The sequence below is a fragment of the Meleagris gallopavo genome, chromosome 5, assembly GCF_905368555.1.
Source record: "Meleagris gallopavo chromosome 5, MGAL_WU_HG_1.1, whole genome shotgun sequence".
In the NCBI taxonomy this organism is placed as follows: domain Eukaryota; kingdom Metazoa; phylum Chordata; class Aves; order Galliformes; family Phasianidae; genus Meleagris; species Meleagris gallopavo.
Window position 1 is genome coordinate 15774361 of NC_139408.1, and position 27604 is coordinate 15801964.

Genomic DNA, 27604 nt, shown 5'->3' on the forward strand with positions numbered 1-27604 from the left:
AGGGCGGGGGTAGATGCGGTAGTGGGGCGGGGCGCGGCCGAGGCATGTGGCGGGGCGCAGCAGCGCGGGGCCGCGGTCCTTCCCCCGGGGGCAGCGCTGGCGCCGGCTATGCGGCCGCCTCCGCCGGGGTGAGTGTTTCTTCCGATCCGGTGCCGGGCTCCTGGGCCTGAGGGAGCGAACCGCGGGCGGCGGTGGGACCGCTCGGGAGGGCCGATGTCGGGTGTTCGTCCTGCGGGGCTGGAGGTGACGCGGCGTGCGAGGGGAGCGGGGAACTGCTGGGGTGATCGGAGGAGATGCGGCCCTGCGTGCGTGGAGGGCTGGGAGCGACCAACACCGGCCTCAGCGCTCAGGTAGAGGGCAGCGGGTCGGTGCGCCGGGACCTCGCGCACAGATCTAACTGTGTTCTGGGGGAGCTCGGGAGCGGCGGTGCTTCCTTGGTAACCTCTCTTTGTCCCGTGTGACTCATAAGCACTACCCAGCGGTTCCTCTGGTTGTCCCGTAGACCATCCCCGGCTTGAGGTGGCAGTGATGCTTGCAAGAAGTTGGAGAGATGTGCCCAGGCACCTCCTGTCTGAATAAATAACGCAGGCTGCGTGGAACTGAGATCACCTTTGTAAGTGGCGTTCTACTTTGGCGTCGTAATGATATCTCTTATCTCTTCATACCTTAGAGGAATGTTCTCAACAGTTTAGCTGTCCCCTGGGCATTGCTGTGGTGCAGGCAGGAGGCTCTGAGCTCCCAGTGTAGCATACTGGGGTCAGGGCATCCCCCAGCACCTCTCTTCGGTCTCCCAAACTTTGTCTCGTAGGATTGGTCAAGACAAATCCTGTCTCAGTCCTTTTGCACAGGGTGGGTAGATGTCTGTGCATTGGCTGACTCAACCTCTTGGTCATGCAGCAGCACTTTTTCCCAACTAGTGACTTACTTGGCTGCTTATCGAAGGCATGCTGTGGAAGCATTGACCCTCCCTGCCTGAGCTAACCTGCAGGCTTGCTGAGCTGGGTGAACTCCCTGATAGCGAGCACCCTGCGCCCTTTAGACCTCAGAGGCTTGTGGCTGGTTGACAGTGAGTCTATAAGGTCTGTGTTGATGTGGTGTCTCTCTCAAAAGCGTGTGTATTTCTGTATTAATCTCATTCATTCACCATAATCATCCGCTTTAGATATGTTAGTGCAGTCCGTCACATAGTAAACAAGGGATCTTTCCATTTTTATTAGCTTTCGTGTCTAAGTAGATCAGTGCACTTGCTATGTGCATATCCTGCTTGGTTATTGTTGAAATGCATCGTATACATTTATAGGCACAGATCCTTTTTGTATTATCCTGGGGAAAAAGTTTGGACTACGTGTCCCTTAACTTGTAGGTGCAGGCATCTTTGTTTTTTGTTCTAGTTGTAAATTCCCTTCTGGATTTGTGAAACCATCTGCCAGAAAGCAGACTTTGCATCTGGTTATCTGCTAATGAAATTCTAATTGGAACCTCTGTGCAACCCGCAGCCTCAGCCTTCCAAACGAAGTCTCCTGGCGCAGACTTTTCAAAGGCGATAAAAGTAAATTTGCGAGTGAAATTTCAAGCTTCACTGATGAAAACTGTCCATGCTGAAGGCCTGATAATGTATTTTAAAATCTCTTGCTGCATAGCCTGGATTATAGGGCAAGTGACCTTTTAAATGTAATAGCTGTCTTCTTCAGCAGTGGATGACAAAGTTTTTAAGGGAAAATGTTGCAGGGATGTTAGAGAATGGAGATGTTTGGTTTAGGTGGTGTGTGCAGGGAATGTCCAAAACTTTGCTTGATGAAACTCTGAAGAATGGACTAGTTTGGGGGTAGGTTTTTGCCTCCCTTGGTCCCTGGACGGCCCATAGGAAACTTTTTTTTTTTAGTACACAGTCCTGCTGACATCTCCTTGAGCTCTGGTGTGCAGCATTAAACAAACACATGTTCTGTGTACTGTCATTCACACTTGAACCAGTTTCATAAATGGAAAGCACTATAAAGCAAGCCCAACAAGAGTTCATGCCAGTGTGTTGAAAGTAAGAAATGAGCGTGGAAGTAGGAGGAATGAACCTGAAGCTGTGTGCTTATACACCAGAGAAGCAGGTGTGTGACAGAGGCGGCTTCATCCTGGTTGATGTGCACTTTGTGGGCTTGGAGCAGTGCTGTGCTTGGTGTTAAAGTATTTGGTGTTCCCTTTACAGGTGTGCTGCAGCCCTTCTGCTCTGACCTGTTACCGGGTTGGAAATCTGCTGTCATGGCCATGTTCAGCTAATGCGCTGTTTTAGTTCATCCTTCCCCTTGAGCTGTTACTTGAGGTTTGGTACAAACTCCTAACATTAAGAGCGATTATGCAATGGGAAAGCTGAAGAACCCACTGCTTCCTCCTTCAGCACTTCTGTGAAGATCCTCAGCTGCAGCAAGTTGCTACAGCTGCTGTGCAGAACCATGGCAGCCCATGCCAACTGACTGTCCTCCCTTTGAAAGGCTTCCATCAATGCCAGGTGACTTTTTGAAGGGGATGTTCATGCCATTAACATATACCTGGCACAGAGTTTATTTCTTTGGCAGGTGAGAGAACCCCTGCTCTGCACAGTGATTGCTAGATGGGATTTTATGGCTTGTGCTGTGCTGGAAGCCAAACTGTGTGTTCTTAGCTTGGAGAGGTCTCAGTTCATTCTGATTCATGATAGCCACCTTGCTACTGATACCCTGAATGTTCAGGATGTTGAAGATGGCTCCCAAAGGGCTGTTGGGTCTGTTGGCTGGAAAGCCAAGAAGTCTTCCAAGGTTAACTGTGTGATATTCCTTGAGTCTATTCTGAACTGCATGGAATTAACAAACATGCTTTTTTTTCCTCCTATCTGTCATGTTGCTTTGGACTGAATTTGCCATTCTCATTCTGTGAATGAGATTTGGAGGAATTATTGAAGCTTGTGAGTTTGACAGCTGTGGTGTAAGGATGCTGCTGGCACTACGGGCATGACAGCGATGCTGGAAATGAAACTGGCAGAAGCTAGCTGTGTGCTGTGCAGATGTCACTCACAGCTCCTTCATGTTGGCTGCTGGTGCTCCAAGAAGGCTGCATCGCAGGTGGCATACCGTAGTGCCTGCAACAGTGTCTTGGGCCAAGTGCTGTCTCCTTCTAGTGGAGTCACTGCTGTAGGGGTGTGTGCCTTGGGGTGATTGTTGAAGCTGATGGCTCTGGTTTGGCTTTACCTTGGGTAGGCCTGCAATGAGGCCTCCTTGGGTCCATTTTGAATTCAGGCAGTGTAGGTGCCAGAAGTCCTGGCAGCCTTTTACTACCTTTGATGGCTTTGCTTTTCTCTGCTGTTGTGGGCTTTGCCTCTGTGATATGATTTTGACTTTTGGTGCTGAAAAGTGGAGGTGTTGTTGCACTGACACAGCTGTTGCTGAGTGTCACTGGGTGGGACTGTTGGGTCACCTTGACAGGGGAGGTTATCTGTGTACGAATGTCATATTTCTTCTTCTCCGAACCCTCTTCACAACCATCACTGCTTCTTCTAAGGACAACCCTCCTCCTATGCTTGTTAGATGGATGTGCATTGGAGTGACTCATCAGCATGACAGGCCTTGCTGAGTCCTTCAGATAGATTGCTGTGTGGTACAAAGCATGACAGGGAATGTTTGCCTGGCTTGGTATGTGGGAGATGCATCCTTCTACCAGTGGAGACGATGAACTGCAGAAGGAAGGCATTGGGATTGCCTTCCTGAAGTGCCAGGGAGATGATGCTCAGTATGGAGAACTGCTTGGGCAGAAGATCTTCAGTGTGCACTTCAGACAGAGAAGATGCAAGGGTTTAAAATTTGCTTGAAATAATAATAATAAAAGTTAGAGAAGAAAATTTGGTGAAACAGATGAATGTTCTCATTGAATTCTGTGTGTAAGTTTGTGTTAGATTTATATTTCTTGGGCATGGAGAGGATTTGCACTGCTTTAAATAAATCTGGCTTTAAATCCACTTACTTAAACTCTGAATACAACTTGTATGTGAAGACCAGACTGAAATCTCATTAAATTTAATAGGATTAAGCATGTTCTTTAGCCCAGTCGTCTTCTCTATCTTTCTTTGTTTGGCTTCTCTGTATTAAATAGCAGGATAAACCTCTGTGCTCTACCATTTCTTTGAGAAAATGCTTTGACAGTCTCAGGGGAGTGGTTGCATACAATCATGTTTTACACTTTTTTTTCCACATGCTTTCAGCTGTAGTCATTCTGGCTGGCTGGCTTTTACTGGCTTTTGCTTCTTCTAAAGGCCTGAGAACTCTTGACAGCAAGTCACAGTTACCAGTGTTTGTGTGGTTTCTGTAGTGAAACAAGTCCCTTAGGTGGGGGACTCTGGCCAGTTCCTCTTACAGCTATAGGCAGACAGTTTAGTCTTAGTGCCTCCTGCTCCACCCCATGAGATAAGGGATGACCAATCCATCCTGGCTCTGCTCTTCTGAACTGTTGCAGTGTTGGCTGTGGGCTGACCTGTTTTACAAAGATGACCTTTCTGTACATGTATGTGCTGTGTGTGGAAACCATGTACATTATCTGCTTCTCTTTTTGCTGGCATAGTTATGCACCTCCCCTCTCTGACAGGGGGGTATCTGGACATAGGTTCCTATGTCTACTCAAAATGGAGAGCCTGCTGGAAAATGCCATGGAAAAACTCTCTAATTTCTCACCCAATGACAAACAGGAGGTGGACTTATTTAGCAAGTAGAGGATGAGGCTTTCTGATAGTTGAGAAATGTCCAATGATAAGTTAAAATGCCCCTCATTGGAGCAAAGAGCATCCCTATTTTTTCCCTAGATATCTACTGACTGTCTTCTGATTTTTAGCCTAATTGCTAACTTAATAAACAAAAAGTGTTGCTGTAAACATTTTTTATGCTTTTCTCAATGGTGCTGATCCAGGACTTTTCTTTCCTCACTTTTCTCTTAGGTTATCATGTCCTTTTGTTTCTGAACAGCGTCTCAGCTGATCTGGAAAAATGATATTGTCTCTAGGATCGTTCAGTAACTTCTCAGAATCTTTATCTGGGTTTCTGTCACTCTTTGACTTGAAAAAGCTTAATAACAGAGCAATGTGCCTTCCTGTCCTTTCTCCTTTGGAACATCTTCTTAAATTTTTTTAGTTCACATGTAATGAATAGCTTCGGAGATTTCTCAGATATGAAATACAATTTCCTGTTACAAAAGCTGTGCTAACTCTTCCTGAAGCCTTGAAGCCAGATGTAATTATTTTTGGTGTTGATTTTCATCTTTGTAGAGAGCGGCCTACAATTTGTATTTGCCGCATAGATACGGCAAGAGCTCCGTATTCTGGCTGTGGTGACCATCTCTGAGATGCCAGACTATTGGAGTAGGCATGTGCTGTGGTTGAAATCACGCTTTTGCCAATGTCTGGGGTATATGTGTCTCAGGGGAGCTTATTTTGGGCAGTGAACCCAGTAAGAGAACTTGTCTAGAATGGTTTATGCTTAGTTGTTAGGATGGTGCCATGCTGATTCACACCCTGGGGCAACTTTGTAGGCCAGCAAGGATCCATGTGGACTGGTGGTGCCCACTGTGTTGAAGTACAAGCAGCTTCATCCCTGATGAAGGAGAAAATGTTGACTTCAGTTTTGTTTAAAGGAATATTGATATGGAAGTGCAATATCACCAGCCTGCCTGCAGTTGTGTGACTTCATTTTATGTAGGTCACAAGTTCCATTGGTTCTGCTAGACTTACTCTCATGCCTGAAGTTATTTGTTTAACTTTGCATGTTTGAAGAACTGGTGCTGAAGCAGGTAGCTGGCACAGAAACAGCTGATAACTTTCTTTAGGGTCACTTGCTGTTTGAATTTTAAAGAAGCACATTGCCTGCATGGATCTGTAACACAGATGGCTTTGCTGCCAGATGGAAGTAGGGTTGCATGGTACTGAGTTAATTTCTATTTTAGAGAGCAGCTTTTGACTGGATCGGGTGTATTTGTAGATTCCCACTCGTTCTTCTGTCTGTTGGGAAGGGAATTTATTGAACTCAGAAACTTCGTTATATCCAGAAGTTGGATTTGTGTTTCTGTGGCTGCTGCTTTGAAAAATTGCCCTTAAAAATGATAAGTACTGTCAGTGGGTAGAAGACCCTTGTGTACAATATTTGTTAAAAATATACCATGTTGCACCCAAAGCATGCATGCTTACAGCTGCTCCTGAGCAGGATGCAATGGAGTCTATTCAGTGAACACTCAGCAGTAACAGAAGTATTTCCTGTATGGATGACCCATCTTCATAAGGGATATCTGAGTGAGAGTTTTGAAATAAAATGGAAACAAAGTGCTAATGGGATGGGGGGAGCTGTTCTTTCTCTGCCTTGCTGCTGTAGGTCTTGGTGCTATTAGTGCGTTGTTCCTTCTGCTTTGTATGTTCTACACTTGGTCTTTGACCCCTCTGAAACTGGAAGCAGATGTAATGCAAAGTAGAGTGGGCAAATAGTCCCCTGGGGGTTGACTGGGAACTGCAAACCATTCTGTTAAATGAGCTTTAAGTTTATTACATGTCTTGGAGTAAATCCATTGATTTGCAGAAATGTATTGTTATCAGAGGTTCCTTCCAGCTTTAAAGTACCTGCTCCGCAGTTGTGATCCATTAGGTATATCCCTCAGTACACTCAAGCATTCACGTTTACAGTTGCTACCACTGAACATATCCAATGAACATAGATAGGGCTGTAAAGCTGGATTTCCTATAGCAGTGATTCATCTTCGTAAAGGATGACTGGATGTAGAAGAGAATTTGTAAATACAATTCATGCACAAAGTTGTTTTAGTATTTTATTAGATGACATGCAAGAGACAACATAGAGCCCACAGGCAGATTTACTATGTTTATGTATTTCCCTACCTATATTGCCACTCTGATAACAAGATGAAGGTGCTGAATGAGCAAAGACATTAGAACTAAGTGTAAACAGTAAAGTGAAGCATGTCCTGTCTATGCTACATGCACCTCCTTCTGGTACCATGAGAGGTTTAGTAGGACTTCGTCCTTGGTAGGTTGGGATTTGTTCTGTTGGCTCCTGCTGTGTAAATCTAAAGGCAGATTTCTGTGAAAGGTCAAAGTGCATCTTTTAAAGAAGTGTTTCAGCATTCAGTCTACCTGTCTGCGGTGAATAGTTTGACCTTGGTCTACATGCTGGCCTCAGGGCTGGGTTTTGTTTGTAAAAATGTAAACTTTGGAATTACAGAAGTTTTACCACTAGCTGCATTTTTACTGAATCAAGAAAACATGAACTGGTGCCAGCTCACCTTGCATATCTGGCCCTCAGCTGGTGCAGCTCTCTGATGCAACTCACTGCTGTGTTGTGCATGGCTAACAATCTGTAACAGGAGCAAGAGCTGCCAAGAGGGCAGGGGTAGATTTGTGAGTGGAGGTCATGAAAACCATTTGGTGAGACTTCCCAGCCCACGAGTCAAATTTGTTTGTCTGATGTGTAGTTCTGAGGCTCTTATGCTTTTTTTGACAAGGAGAAGCATTGTTCCTTAATGTTGACTGCCTATATCCTCACTCATCAGTATTTATAGCCTCTTCTCATTCCAGGCTTGCAGATACTCCAACAGCAAACTGATTTTGGAGCGAAGGTGGCATTTAGAAGGCAGGAGGTACATGTTAATTCAAATGCAAACTATTTAATTCTTGGCATGCCACTTGCTATATGTTTGATTTCATTCAATTGCAGCCTGTTCCACTTGTTGATTCTTGATTTATAATGGCCTTGGGCCATCACAGATGGAATTAGGTTCATATTTGATTAGGCTGAAGATGAATTCTTCTAAATACCGTTCAGCATATTGACAAGAGTGATAAGAGTTCCTCCTTGATCTAGTAGTAGGTATCTCTGTTTATTGGAGGGGAGACTGGCTAGATGACCTTTAAAGGTTCCTTCCAACTCAGATGATTCTAAGATTCTACTTGTAGTGTGACTTTCACAGGTTTTATTTCTGTTTTTGTTGTCCGCACTTGGGCAGCCCACTTCTGACAGTCTCTTGGTTCAGATAATTAGTGTATGCTGACCTGAGTCAGGGCTGTTCTTGTTACTCTTTTGGCATTTCTAATCCAGTGTTCCTCTTGTTACAGAATACCTTTGGCATAAAATCAACGGCCAAAACTTTTTAAGGGGTTCAGTCTGACAGCTGCTTTTCACAGTTCACAACATCTGGAGGAGTGGGATTAAGCTCCTACTATAGTTTTCAGTCCAGGTGTTATAAGTTGAGAGAGGACTTACAACTCAGATTTCAGTTTTGGAAAAACAAACACATGAAAGGATGAGTACCCCTGTGTATAATCAATGAATATGAAGGTGTTATAATTGTGAAATAAACCAGAGAGTTTGGCTAGGCAGATTATAACAACAAAAAAAGAGAATAGATAGAATGCTTACCTGCATTCTGGGCTTGCTGCAAAACTCCAGAGGAGGGAACTCCAGAAGTGATTCTTTCCCAGTGGTAGTCAGCTCTTAAATGGGTCTAGGAGAGGTGGAGCCAGGCTTTTTTTTTTTTTGCTTTCACCTGTGCTGCCATGGCTGACTCATTGCTTGCCTCAGGTGATCAATCAGAGGTTCAGGCTGTGATTCTGCAGTTCCCATACACTCCACCCCTTCACAGCATGAACCAATGATCAGACTGACTAAAGGGTAAGCTTTTCCTAATACAGAGATCCACTATATCACAACGCTTATACAATTTCCATCACGACACATGTTGGTACAATTCAAGACAAGTGACGATCAGTGAACATTCATATTCTTTTATGGGCCAGTGCTCGATGTTGTTACTGGAGACACGTGGTCATGAGGTGCAGGTCCATCCTATGTTCCATCAGTCCCATGTAGACCATACCGGGTGTTACACATGATCTGACAGCAACACTGGAACACTTTGATGGCATTTTGTTCCTTCCAGTGATCCTGAAGGCTTAAAGGCTCACAGGGAGTAATACAGATGTTTCAGGGGTACCAGAAAAGGAAGGTTTGCTCTCCAGGGCAAGATACAGGCCGTATTTCTATCCTGGGTCAACACTTCTGCTTGTACAGGGGCATGTCCTGGCCACCTGTACCACACCTTCTGGCCAGATGTCTGCAACTGCATAATAATATCAGGCACCAAAGGGGGTGTCCTGATCTGCCAGAGGAACATGATGGGAGTCCCTTTAGCAATGAAGATCGGAGTGTTGACCACAATATATCAGTAGGCCATGTACCTATTACTGGAGGGACTACTGAGCCTCCCACCTCCAACAATCTCCCCCAAGGTGCAAGTAGGCCACACCACTTTGGTCCTACCTGCATCTTCCAAGGCCACTTTATTCTATGGGTAAGGATTTTATTTGATGTTGTAGGGACAGGGAACACCTGAACCTTATCTATGACAACACTGCGTAGTACTCTGGTCTTTCCTGACCAGACCACCCCCAGGAATTTCACAGACAGGCCCAGACCTTGCATCTTTTGGGGATTTATAGCCCATCCCCTCTGTTGTAAATAGGTGGTTAATGAATCCGCCGCCTGCCCTACTGCCTCCAGTGTGTTGGATGTCAGCAGGAGATCATCAATGTAATGATAAGTTAACATCATCAGGTTTTTTCCAATTAGCCAGGTCACATGCCACTAGATTATGACAATACATTGGTGAATGCACATACCCCTGTGGCAGGACCTGAAAGGTCCACTGCCTGCCTCCCCACGTAAATGCAAACTGATCTTGTCATTCTTCGGCAATTGCAATACTGAAGAACTCATTTGCTAAATCTAGAACACAGTGGTAGGTTTTTATCTTCCTACTTAATGTGTCCATTAGGGAGCCAGTATTGGGTATGGCCACATGAATAGATGGCATGACCTTATTTAATTCTCTGTAATCCACTGTCATTCTCCATGTGCCATCCAACTTTTGCACTGGCCATATGGGGGAATTATATGGGCTGTATGCAGGTCTTGTAATGCCCACCTTTTCTAACTCCTGCACCATTTTTGATATTTCATCCTGCCCACCTGGATGTCTATAGTGCCGTACATTAGTAATCCAGCGCGTTTTTGGCAGGCAAATAGGCCTGCCTTAGTATTGCCTGCACTGCCCAGATACTAATACATCTCTGTCAAAGTCTGAACTCTCCCACAGTTATCTGGAGAGCCAGACCCCATAGAATATCTATGCCCCAGGATGGACTGGGGCAATAGACACCTTATACTCCCAGGGTGGGAGGCACCCAGCTCCCAGTTTCAACCATGTTTGGGTGACAGGAGTAGTCTGTCTTCCTAACCCACCAATCACTGTCTCCATCAAATTTGGTTGGATCTCTGTAGATAAGTGATGTTTTTGCTCCAGTCTCCACTAATGCCATAACTCTGAATATTTTTTTGGGACCAATAAATCATTAATTCTACATAGGGCCTCCAGTCCCATCACACCATGAATTGTGCTAGGGCCAATTCTTTTGCTTCTGGTGGCTCAGGCGTTGTGGCCCGGGACACCTGAGGCGTTTTTTTTTTTTTTATTAGGAACAATGAAATCTTCTAGGTTCCATGTTGTGGTATTCTCTCTATAACCCTTACCCTTGGTTTCTTAGGGTAGTTCTGAAGTTTTTGATTGTCCTTTAGTTGTCTCCAAAGCTGGAGAAAGACATGGTTGGACTGGCGGTCAATCTTAGCAAATTAGATCCCAGCCCAAATTAAATCATTAAACATTTGTTTTCGGGAGACCCTTTGGGCACTGATTGAGGAGCTCAAGTAGCTGGCATTTTGGTTTTAGTCACTGGCAGGACCTCAGCTTCTTCTAATGTCTGAGTATTGCACCTAGTCTGCAGGCATTCTATTTCTCCTAGGTCGGCCACTAACTGGGCAGCCTGCTGGACTGAGGCCACCAGGGGATCTAATATAGAGACCAAAAATACCATACAAATGAGAGGGAGCTTGCTGTAGAATTAAGTCTCTCATCCCTGCTGAGAATTTGACCATATCAGGGCCATCAAGTGACTCTTCATAAATTGCTTCCCTTACGCCTAGTTTGCGGATATAATTTTGAAGGTCCTCCATGGAGGACCACATCCCTGTATGTAGAGGTACATCAGATTTATTCTGCCATACCATACGGCAGGCCGCCATTAACCATTCTATTATAGAATGTTTTTCATTAAGATATTGATTATTCACATATAACCTCTGCCTGAGAGCAGGATGGACAGTCATGGTGGCCAACTTAGCTATTTCCAGGCCATTCACCAGAACACTTTCTGCCCCAGAATCCCACAATCTTAACCAAGCTGGCACACTTTCTCTAGGCTTCTTCTGAAATCACTGTACTAAATCCATCAGTTCTGTTGCTGTGTATGGCCAGGCTGTTCCATGTAAATGAGTCTGGGCAGGGGGCCACTAATCAGGTGGCACCCCTGCTGGTCTGTCTTGTACTTGTTTTGGTTTTCTGAGTTACGACAGGACAGACTGCTAGTGGATTTGTCAAAAATCAGAGATCTAATTTAGATTTATTTTCCTGATCTACGAAGTCTGTTGATTCAGTAGTCTGGTTATTGCCTATTGAAGTGTTACAAACTTGACCTATTGGAAGATGCAGATTGGTTTCTTCCCTGTTAATATATCAAGTTCTTGCTCTAACTTTTCAATACGGTCTTTCAAAAGTCGGTTTTCATTCTCTAAAGTATTATTCCTCATTTCGGCATGATTTAAAGCATTTAATAATGGCCATACCACTGTGGAGGCAGCTAGTTGTTTTTCTTTTGACATCAATACACCTTTGTTAAGTCTCTGGAAGTAACCTGCCATGCAACATGGGGAGATATTTCCCATAACATGTAGGGTACCCCATTTTTCAGTGCTAATTGCTAGTTCATAACAGGGAGATCCCACAAATCCTAGTATCTACCCTGGAATCATTTTATTTAGGATGGTAGCGTTCTCCCCCCGGCCCATTTATAGAAATTCTAAAGAAAGGACATGATATAAATTTTAGTATATTTGGCCTACCTGGTTCACCAAGTGTATAATCAATGAATATAAAGATGTTATAATTATAAAATAAACCAGAGAGCTTAGCTAGGCAGATTATAATAACAAAAAGAGAATAGATAGAATGCTTACCTGTGTCCTGGGTTTGCTGCAAAACTCCAGAGGAGGGATCTCCAGAAGAGATCCTTTCCTACTGGTAGCCAGCTCTTAAATGGGTCTAGGAGAGGTGCAGCCAGGCTCCACCCCTTCCTGCAACACAGGTGAATTGTCTTCACTTGTGCTCCCATGGTGACTCATTGCTCACCTCAGGTGATCAATCAGAGGTTCAGGCTGTGATTCTGCAGTTCCCATACACCCTGAAAGGGATGTTAGCAAAACTTGGAAGTGAAGGTGGTGTCTTATTTGATCAAATAGGTTGATATAGGTGGGAAGATAAAGCAGATAAAGTTTCAGAAATGAAACCTTTATTTTCTGTTGCTGTATGCTGGGTAAAAATTGAGACTGAGGTAAGCATGGAGGCATCTGAGGGTGCTGCAGAAAAAAATCTGTATTTGAACCCTATACGGAACGTGAAAGACAAGTTGTAGGAATAATGCAACTTTTCACCTCTGTACTTTTGGTACAAAGTCAAAGTTAACCTCTGCTGGTTAGCTGTGCTGCCTTGGCAGCCACAGAAATCAGTGAGAGTAAGAAGAGGCAAGGATGTTTTCTTGTATGTTCTAATGGTTTAAGTTTAGCTTGATATATGGATTAGAGAAATCTTATTGTCTATGAGGGACCTACCATAGAAAGGCCAGCAAGGACTAGGAGAGCTGCTATTGTGTTTGATTCTCCTTTTGTTTAGAAAAATAGACTGCTAATCTTCCCCACCCACCGTGCCTGGTGATTTCCACGTCCTTCAAGTTATCAAAATCACAAAGCAGGGAGGTGTGTGGCCAGCAGTCTTCATTTGTTATTGCTGTAAATGTCTCCCTGGCTTGGAGATTTGTGGAAATGTACACATGGTGAAAGTATTTTGGGAGTTTATTGGCCTGTGATAAGCCGGAATATCTTCTTGCTGCATCTCACCTGGCAGCTCTTCTCTATAAAGCAACCTTTGTTTTTTAATAAGAGTTCTATAGCTTAAACAGGGAAGAATAAAAAAAGACTCATAGATTATAGGAGTTTTTTGGTTGATTTGCTTTTGATGATGACCTACAGTGGAGGCAGATCGCTTTTGATTTAATTTTCTGTATTTCAGGGATTTGCACAAAGGTCCTACATCCTTAGAGAAAAGAGAGATCCAGCAATGCTCTCCTTAGTCCCACCTTTTAGGACTGAGCAAAAGATCCTAACGCAATGACTGCATGGGAAAGGAGAACTTACTTCTCTGTTCCTGAGCTCTCCATGGTGTTGCCGTATGCTTTTGTAGTGTAGGGTACCGTCATGTCTTTGCATAGCCCTGCTCAAAGTCATGCACAGGCTTAACCTGCAGAACCTTGTTTTTGGACAAAGCTTTTCTGTTTAAGTGGGAGCCTACTGGGGTGGTTTCTCTGGGGGTAACTGCTGAAAGCTGTTTAATTAGAAGCATGTATTGTCAAATGCCCTGTGTATGATCTCCTGTTCCTGTGAGACAACAGTGAACCTGAACATTTGGTATCTTCTTTGGGTGTGGGTCAGAACAGGCAAGGTTGCAGTTCTGCTGTATTGCACATTTTCATTGCTTGGAAGAATTTGTGTTGACAGATTTATTGTCTGTTCCCAGCTTTATACAGTTACCCTTTGGCAGTTCATTTCTCTTCATATGAAAATGGAATTGTTTCACATATTCTGAAACAAGCTGCATTTTCACAAATGAAACAGCTGTCCAGTCATTTTTCACAGGAGAAGCCCGGTTGAGTAGTAGTTCTCACCATGTGAAGTACAGAACATGGGGGTGAACATAGGTGAGGAAGGACAGTGGGTGGTGATGGGAGGGCTTCTTGTATTTTAGACTTTGACATTTGTTTTTGTTGGAGGCAAGGCTTGATGTGTGATAGGCATGAAGCCTCAGTAGTGCCAGCATGCACTGTCCTCATTAGTTAAGTAAGAATTGTGCCAACTGCCTTATTCTCATTGATGGAAATGGGGAGGGCAGGTGAGCCGAGGTGCTCTGTGATATAGGAGATGGATAAAGCTGATAAACATTCAAAACAAAACCAACTGAAACAAAGCCAACCGCAAAAGCCACTGCTGCTCTATCTGCCATAGATTGTGAGTCAGTAGCACTGCATCACTCTCACAGGAAGCTGGAGAAAGAAGCTGAGCTCTGGTTTTGTCAGCTGCCAGACATGGGCTCTAACCACTAAAACCTCTTTCCTCTCTGGGTTCTCTGTAGGGAAAGGAAGATTGAGTGAGTTGCTGATAATCTGGAGCCTAAAGGATATAACACGTCATCTGTGGGAATGAAGTCTGCCATTCAGATCCTGCAATTAGTCCATCTGTTGCATGGAAATAGATTCCCATTCTTTTTGCTGGACTACGGGGAGCTGGAGGGGACCTCTGGGCATCGTCTAGTCCAACCTCCTGCTTCTGCTCCCTCTTGCTGTTACCTGAGAGCTTTGCAGAGTGTAGCCTTGGCCCTGTTTCATGTGTCATACGTTGGTCAGCATGGAGCCTAAAGTGCTTTTTACATGGGGAATGTGTGTGCGTCAGCCAAGTCTCCATGTGATCACAGAGCTTCTCTGCCAAACCTGGAGCTCCCACCACCCTTTGAAGAGCCTTTGAAGTGTTTGTTCCAATTACGCCAGAGTATTTTGTAAGGTCTGGTTGCATTAACTGTTAGGCCATTTACAAGCAGCAGAATGGATTTTCTTGCAGGCAGTCATAGGGGGCAGCTGGACACATGCCTGCTGCAGCAGCTGCAAACTTCTTTTGAAGATCACCATTTCCACAGCAGGCTTCAGAGCTTGTAGCAGCTCAAGAAGCCTCACCGGAGGCTGTCCTTAAGAATCAAGTGTGTAGAGTCTTTTGTGGGCTCTGGCTTTGTAGGATTGGTTTTGTCTTCCCTGTGGACACAGATAGGGAGAAACCCCAGCAGAGGCAGCAGCAGACCACACTGATGTCCATGTAACACTGTGTTCTGTTCTGCCTGCTGCAGTGAGAAGTGCCTGCTGGTGCAGAAGAGTGCCAGCTCCTCTGTAATACATGGCCAGCTGTGTGCTGCTACGCTCTGAAGAAGCTGTGTGATAGGGGAAGGAATATAAATGATGTTCTTCCTGACTTGCACCGGCATCTTATTTCAGAGCACGTGCAACTTGTGTCCTGGTGTAGCAGCAGATGGTACTTCTCTTTGTGGAAAGGTCTGACTCCCAGCAAGGAACAGGGAGTTGTTCACCCGAGAACATTTTTGTGGAAGTTACTTCTGTGGATATAAATCAGTGCTGTTAAACATTCTAGGCAATTCTTGTAGAAAATGAGTGGGTTTTATACATCTCTGTCCTTATGGTGAGCTACCAGAAAGTTTGTGAGCCACTCTGGGTCACATCATCTCCCAGTGGTTATCAGGTACAGCTTGTCAGGCAGCAGACAAGCCTGGCTGGCATATCCATGGCTGACTTCTAGGTGTGTCTTTCTTGAAGATTCTCGTGGAGAGTACAAGAGCTCTGCACATCTCACTTTAGTCATCCTCCCAGTGGAGCATTTTGTTAATACTGGAATACGGGGGGAGTTTTCATTAGAACAGCAAATTAACATTTGACTGCAATAGCCTCGCTTTTTTATAAGGAAGTAGGCTGCTTCACACAGTGTAAATGTCTTGGAAATGAAGGAATCAAGCTCAGACCTGGGACCTGGTTGTCCAGAGAGGTTGTGGGTGCCCATCCCTGGAGGCATTCAAGGCTGGGCTGGATGGGGCCTTTGGCAGCCTGATCTGGTGGTGGCAGCCCTACCCACAGCAGGGGATTAGAATTAGTTTTAAGGTCCCTTCCAACCCAAACTCTTCTATGATTTTATGACCTCCTATCCAGTCATCAGCAATACATTCTCTGCCCTGTGATCCAGAGCACTCCTGCTTCACAATGTCTGATCAGTTTGTCCTTTGTTGTTTATAACAGGGGACATTTTGTAGAAACAGCTGTGTAATTTGTCATTAACCCTCCTCAGGAACTAAGGGAACTTAATGACTCCAAGGCTGCTGTTCAGAGAGTGATGCAAGTTGCTCTGGCTGTGCTCAGCTAGCCATGGGTAGTGCTCAGTGGGAGATCTTGGGGAGGACATATTAATGGGGGTGTTGAACTTGCCTTTCAAGCTGTATTTACTTGCTCTGAGGCAAGTTCTTTACATAATGTAGTTAAAATCGTTGAAAACAATCTAAAGGGCCAGCTGTTTTTTTTTGGTTTTGTTTTTTTATCCTCTGGCAAAGTAACAAAGTGGTGTTCTTGCACATCCTCATCCTGATATGTGGCAGACACTGTTGTAGATACAAATCATGACCAAAGTAAAGCTTTCTTGATGGGATAAGTAGTTCCCTGCCATTATCCTCATCTCTTCCTCTCGCCTACTGATGCAACTGTGATTCAGAAATCAGCCTCGTTTACTTGAGTGCTGCCCCTTCTGTTCCCAGACCTGTCCATGTGTGCCACTTCAGGGACAAGCCTGGAAAGCCAAATGCTTAAGATTGCAGCACAGATTCTTTGCCTCCTGTGTTCTGGCCTTGATTTTCAGGACGATATGTGCATGTCTTTCCTTAGCAAAGCCTGGTTTAATTGTTTTCTAAAAGGTGAAATATACACTTGTTCTGACAGCTGACATCACACACAATATTTAACAACAATAGCAAGTTGAAGCCAGGCCTTCTGTCTTTTCAGCTTAATGCGAGAAATAGCCTCGTTGTTTATAGAGTGCATTGCACCCTTGTTTTCTCTGTGTTGTTGTTGTTCTGAGGACAGAACAACAGCGTGTCCTCACATTATTTCCCTGCAGCATGAGGAGCCTTGCTGAGTTCCATTCTGCTCTGGCCTGGCCCGTGGGAGCATGAATTGCATGGATGCCTTTCTTGCAGTGAAGAAAGAGATCATGGTCCCTGCAGCTGTGTGCCATGTTCTTTTCTTTGGATTCCTTTGGAGCAGTTCTGTGCTATACACCACCTGCTATGCACCTTCCTACCTGAAACTGTGCTAAACCTCAAAGTTTCTTTGCACCTTCTGTCAGAAACAGGCAGACGTGCTCCAGGGGAACAGAAGATGATTTATTTGCAGCTCTCTGACCTTATTTCATGCCTAGTCCACACACATGCACTTGTTAGTATGAGTTTTGGACCAGTATGTTCTGACTCTGACTGCTCAAAACAGCACACGCTGCCCTAAATGACTTGCATTGTTTGCTCACTTTGCAGCTGTGATCTCTAACACACTCTTTCCCTCTTTCCACATATTGGTCTAATTGAACCTCACTCCTTTTGCCATGCTGTGTTCAGGCAGTGCACATACCTTGCAGCTGCTTAACCAAGAGCAAAAGGCTGACCAAGAGGGCATGGAGCCAGGGGTTCATATTCAACATCACCCCATTCAAATGGATGTTGTTTGAAATAACACTTTGATTTTATTTATCTTCCCCCCTCTCCCCCTTTCCCCCCCCCCCATCATAATTCCTTTGCTTGAGTTCAGGGAAATCAGCAAGAATAGAGGAACACTTCTGAAACCCAGCAGGAAGTGTCCTCTGGATGTCTGTGTACATTGCAAAGCCATCAGTCATTCAGTTGTTGACTCAAAGTTATTCTGGTTTTCCAGTGTGCTTGTTCCCTGTTGATTTGTAGCCACAGATGGTAAAAGTAAATTTTACACTTCTCAGTGTAGTTTTTTTTCCCCCAGATTTTATTCCTTCGCTGTCTTTTGTGGTTTGGTTTGACTTTTAATTTCCTTGGGGGATGCTTTACATATGGAGAAGGTAGTGCTCAAAGAATGAATTGTGCCCTGATTTCTCAAAATTGCTTCTGATAATGCTAGTGTTGATTTTTTGTTTCTGACTAAAGCAGAGGATGTTTTAATCTGGGGAGCAACAGAATTGGGAGGGGAAGCTTTAGCAAGTGCTCTTCTGGGACGTAGCTGTGTGGGGTGAGTGCTCAGTGGAGTTTCTTGGAGTCAGAGTACAAATGGAACCATATGGGATGGGTTAGAAGTGAGGGGAATGAAGAAATAAAGCCTATTGCTTGTAATTATAAAAGGCGGTGGTTAAGTTGGAAGAGTGATCTGTAAGTAATTTTGTCTCTTGCTATGGATGTATGGGATTGTGTGAAGGCTTGATTAATCTGTGTGTAGTCTTGCCACCACACCACCCATATTTACCACCTCCTGAGCACCTGCATTTGTGCCACGTAAGTATGTTCATACTATCTGTTCTTAATCCCATATTAGCGCTGTGATCAGAGCTCTCCCAGAACCTTTTGGTCATCGGGTCCAATGACTGCTGGGCGCCAGCCATGTTTAGAATCATAGAATCTAGAATCATAGAATCATTAAGGCTGGAAATGACCACAAAGATCACCAAGTCTGACCACTAACCCATCCTCACCGTGTCTCTTAGTACCACATCTAAAGGTTTCTTGGAAACCTCCAAGGATGGTGACTACACCACCTCTCTGGGCTGTCTGTGTCACCACTCTTTCTGAGAAGAAAGGTTTCTTGATATCCAACCTGAAACTCCTTGGTGCAACTTGGGGCCATTCCATCTCGTCCTGTCACTGTTATCAGGGAGAAGATGCCGACCCCCACCTCTTTTTAGGTCATTGTAGAGAGCAATAAGGTCACCCCTGAGCCCCTCTTCTTCTCTGGCCTGGACAAAGGAGTAAATGCATGTATTATTGCAGAACCTGTTCACTCCTGTTGACCCTTTTTAGGCTATAAAATATAATTTTTTGTAAGCCTTCTTACACCTTCTTACCTTGAAAGGGTAGTGCAAACATAAGCAGGGCTCTCTTTAAAATATAAAGCTTACTCTTTAAGATCTGTTTTTGTTTTTTCTGTGAGCCAAGTACTGCTTGCTGAATCTCTGCTGGTGACCTGTGAAACAAACAAGCAAAAAAAAAAAAAAAACCTGCAAAAACCCTGCAACTGTTTCTGTGTAAGGTGACAAGCTGATAAACAGCAAGCACCTGATTGTTGCAAAGGGCTGTGGTTGTGCAATGCACAACTCTCCTCTCAGCAGATCTGGGCTGGCAGGACTAGATGGGGCTGGTGAGCTGCCGTTCCCTGCCAGGGCTTGAAATGCTTCCAACTGCCAGGTGGGGTGACCCAGGCATGAACTTCTGACTGGGGTGAGAAACCTACTTGGAAAAAGCTCTTTTTATAACTTGGATAAATATGTGGTAAGCAGGAAGGGTGCACTGGAAAGCACATGGCACTTCCTCACAGAACTAACAGAGTGACTAGGGATGCTGAATTTGATGCACTGCAACTTATGGTCAGGATTTGTTCCTACCTTTGACTTATTGGCAGCCCAGCACAGTTTGGAATAGCTGTTGATGTTTCACCCTTTTCCAGGGAGTTTTGAGTTTAAACTTCTGTTACCTGGACTTTGGAGTAAAGAGAAAACTCAGGAAATTTCATTAAGACATCAAAATGTAACGATCTGGAATTAGTAATAAATATTATCATGGGCTTTCATGGTTGGAGGGTGGAGGGCTCTAATGCAAATTCTTAAATACCCAAATGTGGCAGGGGCTGGAGTTCAGAGCTCAAGGTAAACCTTGCATGTGTGGTGGAATCAAGATTGTAGGCTTGTTGGATTGTTGGATGCTTTCTGCTTTGCTTATTTATACCATTCACACATGCAGCTCATCCTCTGTGCTATGATCTGTTTGTGTCTTCAAATGCAGTAGTCATGTACACCTCTGAGACATCAGGCAAAGTTGTATCGTGACACTTCTTGAAGTACATGATGTGTCTTATCGTAACTGTGGGATGAGGACTAAAGCTTGTTTCAGAGGTGAGAAAGAGAGTTGCCCTTTAAAGCTACTTAGGGAAGAAGTCAATATTTAGTCTGGTTCAGGCTGTTCATATAAAACTTGGAGGAGAAAAAAAAATGGAAACAACCAGTGAGTCCAGATAGAAGCTGGTGATCTGCTCTGAAGTCAATAGGAGCTGCTCTGGTGACTGTAAGGATGAGATCCCATCTGCTGGGACAGAATTCTCTTGTGTGCATTGGTAACAAAGAAGAAGCATTGCCTATTAGTTGCTTTGTGTGGGGAAAAGGAGCCTTGCAATAGGTGTGAATCTCCTTCAGCAATAGCTGGTGTGTCTTACGATATGAATTACTGGCTCTTGCTTGTTTTGAATCAACAATTTTGACAATCAGCAGGAAAACCAAAGCAGGAATGAACCAATCCTGATGCTTGATTGTGACTGACTTGGCACTAAGGCAGGGCTGGGTTCTGGGTATATGCAAGATCTGTAGATCCCTGTATTACCAGTATGCTCAGGCTGGTGAAAGCGTGTCTACTGAGTCTGGAGACAGATGAAGGATTCCAGACTGAGTCCAAAGGCACTGTATCTGTGCTGCTATGGGCGTTGAGTTTGGCTTTGTACACTCTGAGTATTTGACAACAGCCAGATAAACTCTGCCAGCTGAAATCAGAGCAATAGGTAGCAAAGCTCTTCCTGCTCTTTGTGGAGATCTTGACTGTAGAAGATAAATTTCACATCTTTAGAAGTTTTTCACCTTTGAATGATAAGGAAAATAAAGGAATAAAGTGTAACTTTAGTTGTTCTCTGTTGGAGTCTGAGAAAGGGAGAGCAAAGTGCTGTTTCCAAAGAAAGACACTGAACTTCGGAATAGGCTTTTCTCTTCCTGCCTCTGCTTCATTGCTTGTGTGCTGTGCAATGATACCAACTTACCTTTTGTGCTTTTTTTTTTCATTCCTGCTGTTAGGAATGTGTTTAGTAAGACACTTCAAGTGCAACCTTTTCATATAAATCAGTTGTTTTCTTCTTCTTTTGTAGGGATACTGCGGCTGATCTGAAGGTGATATAAGAAAGTATTTTCCTGTACTGCAGGCTCCTGGAAAGAGAGCTGCCTGCAAGGCCAACCCTGAAGATGTGGACTGCCATTGTATTCTTCCTACTGATCTCCTTCTGTATATGCGAAAACAGATTTTCTGTCCTGAAAGCCAGAGGTGTGCATGTAGTGCAAATAAATAGGCTCACAACTGAAAAGCAATGCAGGCAGGCTTGTAAAGGCCCAGCTGCTTCAGGTAAGGTTCTTGTCCTTGGGCAGGAATTCCAGCTGATATTCCCCTTCCTTAAAGGTTTCTTCTGCTCCCCTGTTAACAACCTTTTTTTTTTTTTTTTTTTTTTAAATAGCTCCAGTTGTTTACAGGCATTTACAAGTATGGCTTCTTTGTGCAGTACTTCGGTTCTAAATAATTCCTGACAGCTTTGGTTAAATTGAATTCAGAACAGTCGTTTCCTATGGCCTTTATAGCTTTCGTAAGAAACAGCATTCATGTGCACTTAGTATGCGCTAGTAGCGTGCAAATGGTGTTAGGTCACTTGACTTGGAGGGTAATTCAATGCGGCCAGATGTGTGCAAGTGAACAGAGCTATAGAGTAGACAGCTGCATTGGAATGAGTAGTCTTTGTTCACTGGTATTCGTGGTTTTTGTTTTTTTTTTTTCCCCACCCTTAGAAATGAGGTGTTAATTATCCTGCTATCAAGCACAGAATTAAACAAGACCAGGGAAGAGCTTTGTGGTGTCTACCTCTGTGATGTCTTTATACTTCTAAAGAAGTCTTGAACTTCTAAACAAGTCTTTGAGAGGTATCCTTGTTAAGGACCCTAACTTATCTAGTCACATCTAGTGAAAGCTTGTAGCACCTACAAAGAGTCAGTGATGCTGTGGTAGAGATGAGATGGTAAACGAATATCTGAGATTGATAGGAACATCATAAGGATGCCTTCTTTTAACACCTAGAGTTTTTGAGCTTTTGGCAAGGATCAGCCAGTTGGGGATTCCTGGACTCCTGATGAGCAAGGTGAACCCATGTTGGAAAGGAAATAAGCTTCTGTTATTCCTTTTGCATCACAAACCACACTCTAGCACTTTCCCAGGATGTTTCTGTGGTGGTTGGTCCAGGGCTGGGAATCTCAGTGTCTGAACAGCCTGGCTCAGAGAGCAGTGCCACCTGGTCATCATTCTGAGTGGTCTTGCATGAGTCTAGGGAAGATAAAGGGAAAATACTAAATGTCTGTGAGAGCAAATATTCCTGCTCCCTGCTTCCCCAGCACATTGTACATTTGCTTTCTGCTTGCCATTGAGGATCTGGGATTTCTTTCCAGTGATAGCAGATTTAAAAATGAAATAAACCACTTTTGTATGGCAAGATCTTGATGTTCGTTGCCTACTTTCTTTCCTTTTAAAATGGCTCTGTACAGCTTTTGTTGTCCCTCCAGTTTCTGCTTCTTTTTCTACCTGAGGTCTCCTAATTGGAAGTGAGCAAAGAGGAGTGACTGGGGAGCAAGAGTTTTGCATTGGAAACATCAGCTGGAGCCTCGGTCTCCAGCTCCAGGTTCTCATTGAAGGGAGCACCCATCAGTCCACTTCTGAAGGAGTACTTTGCTGTCCTGGGGGCAGCTGGATGCATTTCCGATGGTAGCAGAAATCAGAGTACTGTAACAGTGCTGACCCCATCCATTGTTTTCTGAACTATTTTGAACTGAGTTAAACTGACTTAGATATGTACTAATGCAAAGTATGGTGATGGCTTTTTGTTTACCCAAGAAGCAAGAAATGACACAATTTACAACAGTAGATGGTCTGTGATTCTCTTCTAGCATAGTTTATCAAGAGAGGAACAGAAGGTGAGATTAGGAAATGGCACATTCAGCTGTAGGTACAGGGACTTCTTCAAGCTCATAATTTTTCTCCAAATTCTTCTGGTAACAGTGGTAGTGTAAATGTTTTATTATGAAAAGTTCAAGCCTCTGATATCCTTAATATTCTCAGTGAAGGTAACTCTCCTGGTAAATAAGAACTTTAAATGCCATATGTACCACATGTGCCTGTTCTTTGCCCTTTCTTACACTTCTAATAGGACACAGAAATGAACTGCTGCTACTACTGTACATTTAAGTTCTCTTTGATCTGCTGATGGGTGGTCAGTTGGTGATGATTCATCACAAACTGAGTGTTCTGTTATCTTCTTCTGTGGCTGCTTGTTACAACACGCAATATTTCCCAGTCCCTGAAATGAATGATGATATTAACATAGAATAGCAGCATAACTAAGTCACCAGGGGATCTGTTGAAGATACCTGTGGTCCAAACCCATGTCAAAGCAGAACCAGCGTAGATCAGGCTGTTCAAGGCCTAATGGAGGATATATAAGCTCCCAGGCTTCCAGCCCAGCATTTGACTGCTGTTATGGTGGAAGCTCATTTTTCCCTTTGTCTTGAGATGGAGTTTGCTGTGTTGGAACTCGCTGTCTGCTGCCTCTCCCCTCGTGTGCCCTCAAGAAGAATTTGGCTCATGAGTGGCATTCCCTTACAGTACGTGGGTGAGGACAGCAATGAGAATTTCTTCTTTGCCTTTTCTTCTTCAGAATGAACAAACCCAGTGCTCTCAGGCCCCCTTGTAAATCAAGTGCTGCAGCCTCCCTACTACCTAGTAGCCTCCTCTGGACTCACTCCAGTATGGCAATGCTGCGTTTGTACGTTGAGGAGCCTCCAAGCAGAGCACAGTGTTTGAGATGTGATTTTATCAGTGCTGGTTGGAGGATGCTCATTGCTTCCTCAAAGCTTGGTTGTGCGTATGCGGACAAGGACAGAAACAAGCTAATGAGTTAGAAGGGATGCCAGGAGGGGAAGTTCCTTCCGTGATGACTGAAGTGAACTTATTTAACTTGTTGGGATTTGACTGACTGAAATGCAATGTCTGTGATGCCTCCCCTGGCCAGTGGTATCGTGGTTCCGCAGCTAAGGAATAAATTTCTTTGTAACTTCAAGCACTGATATGAGAGCCATCTCCTGTGAGTGACAGATGTCATCTCAGCTACAACTCACTTTTTTTTTTCCTTCATTAAGGCATCCAGTTGAATGCTAGCATTTAAATGGGATCTAGACAAGCTTTTGAAGAATCTGACTTAAGGTCAAGTCTGTTCTGGCCTGAAGGATTTTGAGGGTTCCATGTGTATTTTACCAGGACTATTAACAAATTACCTGTCTCCTGCTGTTTTTAGATAACCATCAGTGCAACTGGTCTGTGTCCTACCAGAATCATTGTGTCCTCTTGCGGTGTGACCGGTTAAGTGTGTGCCAGAATGCTGGAGAGCAAGACATCAGAGATCTGCTGAGAGGTAATGCCGTGCTTCAAACTCTTGCTAAATCCAAGATGTGATCCTTTTGCCTTAAATTTAGACCATCACTGGCAAGGGAGATGGGTTGTGAAATACCTGCATAATGATTCTGTAAACTGGAAGAATTGTTATACTTGTCTGGTAACAGCTCTGGCACCTATGTGTGCATGATGGGTAACTTTTATTGGCCTCTCTATTTTAAAGGCATGATTCATTCGGGCCATTTGCATTCCACACTCTGTCCTTTGAAAAATAAAGGCATAACAGATGTACTTGTATTTTTTTTTAAGAGAAAGGGAAAATATTTTGGCATTGTTTTTTTTCTTTTTTTTTTCTGGAATTGCCAGGATTTTTGTGCCAGAGGCAAACAGGCTGCTTGTATAATCAGGGCAACCTCAGTAACATTGCAGTAACGTTGCAGAACACTCAAAAGTCACCTCAAGCATGTGTGAGTGAGGTCAGATTTGAGCTTCAGAGTTTTATTTTTAGGGAACTCATTGTTTCTTTCTCTTTAAAGAAGTTGTCTTCGGGGAAACTCTCCTGTTTCACCACCAAAGCTATCAACAGGAAAAAAAGAGGTCAGTAAATGCACAGGTTGAACAGCGCACCAGAGAAAACCTGTTTTTTTCAACCACTCAGGCTTACAGGATACGCTTGAGGCATCTGCTTGCTGCTGACTCAGCAAATGCAGGAGCAACAACAGCTGTAAGCAACAGTACCACCACTGCAGTGACTGCCAGCACTACCACAGTCGTATCGACTGGCACAAGCACGACTGTCCTCACTGCGACTTCTGAAACAACTACCAAAGCTTCCAGTGCCTCTGGAAGTCTCCAGACTACAGCCATGTCATCCACTGTCTTTTATCCCACTCCTGTTAATGTTACTGCTTCCACTTCCAGCAATGTCACCAAGCTTCCGATCGCAGCTGAAAACTTAGGAAATAGTAGCTTTGGTTCAGTACTGCCTCCTTCTTCCACTTCTACTTCTCCCCTTGCTGCCACTTCTGAAGCAGGTACTCAAATGAATGAAACACAGCAGTTTAACCCAGCGAGCACTTCCCACTCCAGTATCCTCACTTCTGTTGGAGTTGGGCTGAAGACACCAAGCCCACCATTAAACACCTCCACCCAGCAGGATGCCCAGACCTCTGCTGCACTCATCCCCTCTGTGAGTCCACATTCTGTGAAGCCAACAACTGTAACGTTGCCACAAACAAGTAAAGCCTCGACATCCTTGAGTGAATCATCTTCTTTTCAGGGTTCTACCAAAGGTGCCACAGTTTTAACTATTGGCCCTACATCAGCAGCTATGACTGAGCAAGGAATAAGGTCAACATCTCCCGTTCCCTCCACTAAGCATGCAACCACAGCTCCAGCAAACGCACCTGGTACAACAGCATTGAGCACTGCAGAAACTCAGGGCACAAACAGTGAATATCTTCTCATCGCTGCTGAGCCTCTGACTCAGTACTTAGTGGATAAGAGTTTGCTTCTTGCAGTGCTTTTATTTGGTACGTTTTTTTTAATAACTGTTATAGTTCTTTTTCTCATGCAGGCTTATGAAAGTTACAAAAAGAAAGATTATACGCAAGTGGATTACCTGATCAATGGAATGTATGTGGACTCAGAGATGTGAAAAGGCGGGGATAAAGTAATGGGTAAGAGAGATGGAAAGGAGACTGAAAACCTACCCAATTTTGTCTTTCCCATTCGCCTATAACACAAACTGAAAGTGCTTCCAAAGTTACTTCTGGTGCAATTTAGGAGAAATGCCATGTACTGTAGTAAGAAAAAAAAAACATATATATATATATATTTTTTATTCAACTGCAAGAGATTGCTTTAAAAATAGTCATTCTTAAAACTTTCCCATAATGCACAATGGTTTTGGCCATTATTTTTCATTGCAAAGCTAACCTATCAAGAGGTAAGACGACGTCCTCTGAAAATGACGTGGTGCTTTTTACACTGTTAGAGCGCAAGTTCATCATGTTTCATTGGCTTCGTGTGCTCCTCTCCGGAAATGAAGCGAAGGATGCTCCCAGCTCTTACAAAATGCTCTGACATCACTAGATGAGAAGTGTGGAGTATTGCTACAACAGGGAACTTCTAATCCAATGTCATGTTTCGGTACGCTTCTTGCTTGTTAAGAGGTCTGTTTACAAGGCATTGTAAACACTGTTCACTGCTAACCCAAGATATCTTTTCACCATGAAGCAGATTACTGTGCCTCTACATTACATGATCTTATTTTTGTATTCATTCAATAAATGGGGCCCTGGAAGGGCATATCTTGTTGCATTTCTGTTTTCATTCCTGTCCTTGCCAGCTTAGCAGCAGACAAATGGCCTTTTTGGGCTTATGCAGATGAGCTCTGCTTGAATGTTCCAACTACAGGGTCTTAGAAGGCTGCACTGGAGGTGTGACCATGTCGTGGAAAATGCTGATCATCTTTCCAAGTCTGGCTTCTGTTCTTTCAGAGTGCTATGTGCCATTCTCCCAGGTATGCAGACACACTTAGTGTGCTTATTAATTGCTGTGAATGAAGCATCAAGCTCTTTTCTTGCATTCTGGACCAGCTTAGAGTCACCGATCATCTGGAACTCTTACTGCACATGTACACACAGCTGGCCTCAGACCTGCAGTTGAGAGAGAATAGAAAGCATTTGATTTTTCAGCAAACATTCTTCAGTGTTTAATTTCACTTTTATTTGAGTGAGGTATGTATTCTGCTAGCAAAACACCAGATCAATGTGCATTGTATTTCTTTTAACTAGACTGATGCATCTGATGCAGTGTTGGGGACGTCCCTCGGTATAGCTTGGGAGTTGCAGCCAGTTGAGATGCCTGGGAGTCAGCACGACTGTTCTGAGCTATTAGCAGATGTCAGGCAGATGCTCCACAACTTCGAAGTCCAGAGACTTGCATTTACATAAAGATCTCAGGTTTCACCTTAATTGCATGACTTAAGCAGGTGAGTCACTAACCACAGACCTAAGCATGTGGTCTTTGCACTGTATTCAAGATACTGCGATAAGAACTGTCTCAGCTCCCTGCTGTCTCCTGAGTGAGGACCTGAGTGTTACCTTGGATTCAGTTCTCTACTTTTTCTCCTCATTTAGACATCTCAAATAGATGCTTGCATTTAGGTAGGGTGAGTCCAGTTAGTAATGCTCCCTGTTTTAATCTCTTGCTGTGTGAGTGAATTCTTCTCTGCAGGAAGTGCCTTCCTGCATAAAGAGTTGGTGTTGCAGCTGCTATGTAGTAATTTTTTATTTTTTTTTTTTCAAGTTACCTG

The 27604-nt window shown here is 44.0% G+C and overlaps 1 protein-coding gene across 4 annotated transcripts; it reads left to right on the plus strand.

Annotated features, from left to right (window-relative positions):
* On the plus strand, positions 1-26607 carry C5H11orf24 (chromosome 5 C11orf24 homolog). Of its 4 annotated transcripts, none has more exons than XM_085224399.1 (5): positions 1-128; positions 503-613; positions 20954-21204; positions 24188-24304; positions 24822-26607. In XM_085224399.1, the coding sequence occupies exons 3-5, from the start codon at positions 21048-21050 to the stop codon at positions 25940-25942; spliced, it is 1395 nt and encodes a 464-aa protein (XP_085080525.1). In that variant the 5' UTR covers positions 1-128; positions 503-613; positions 20954-21047; the 3' UTR covers positions 25943-26607. The 4 variants fall into 4 exon arrangements, with proteins under 4 accessions (XP_085080525.1, XP_085080527.1, XP_085080526.1 ...); XM_085224401.1 differs by having other exon boundaries at positions 24825-26607; XM_085224400.1 differs by lacking the exon at positions 503-613.
* Positions 26608-27604: the final 997 nt, after the last annotated feature.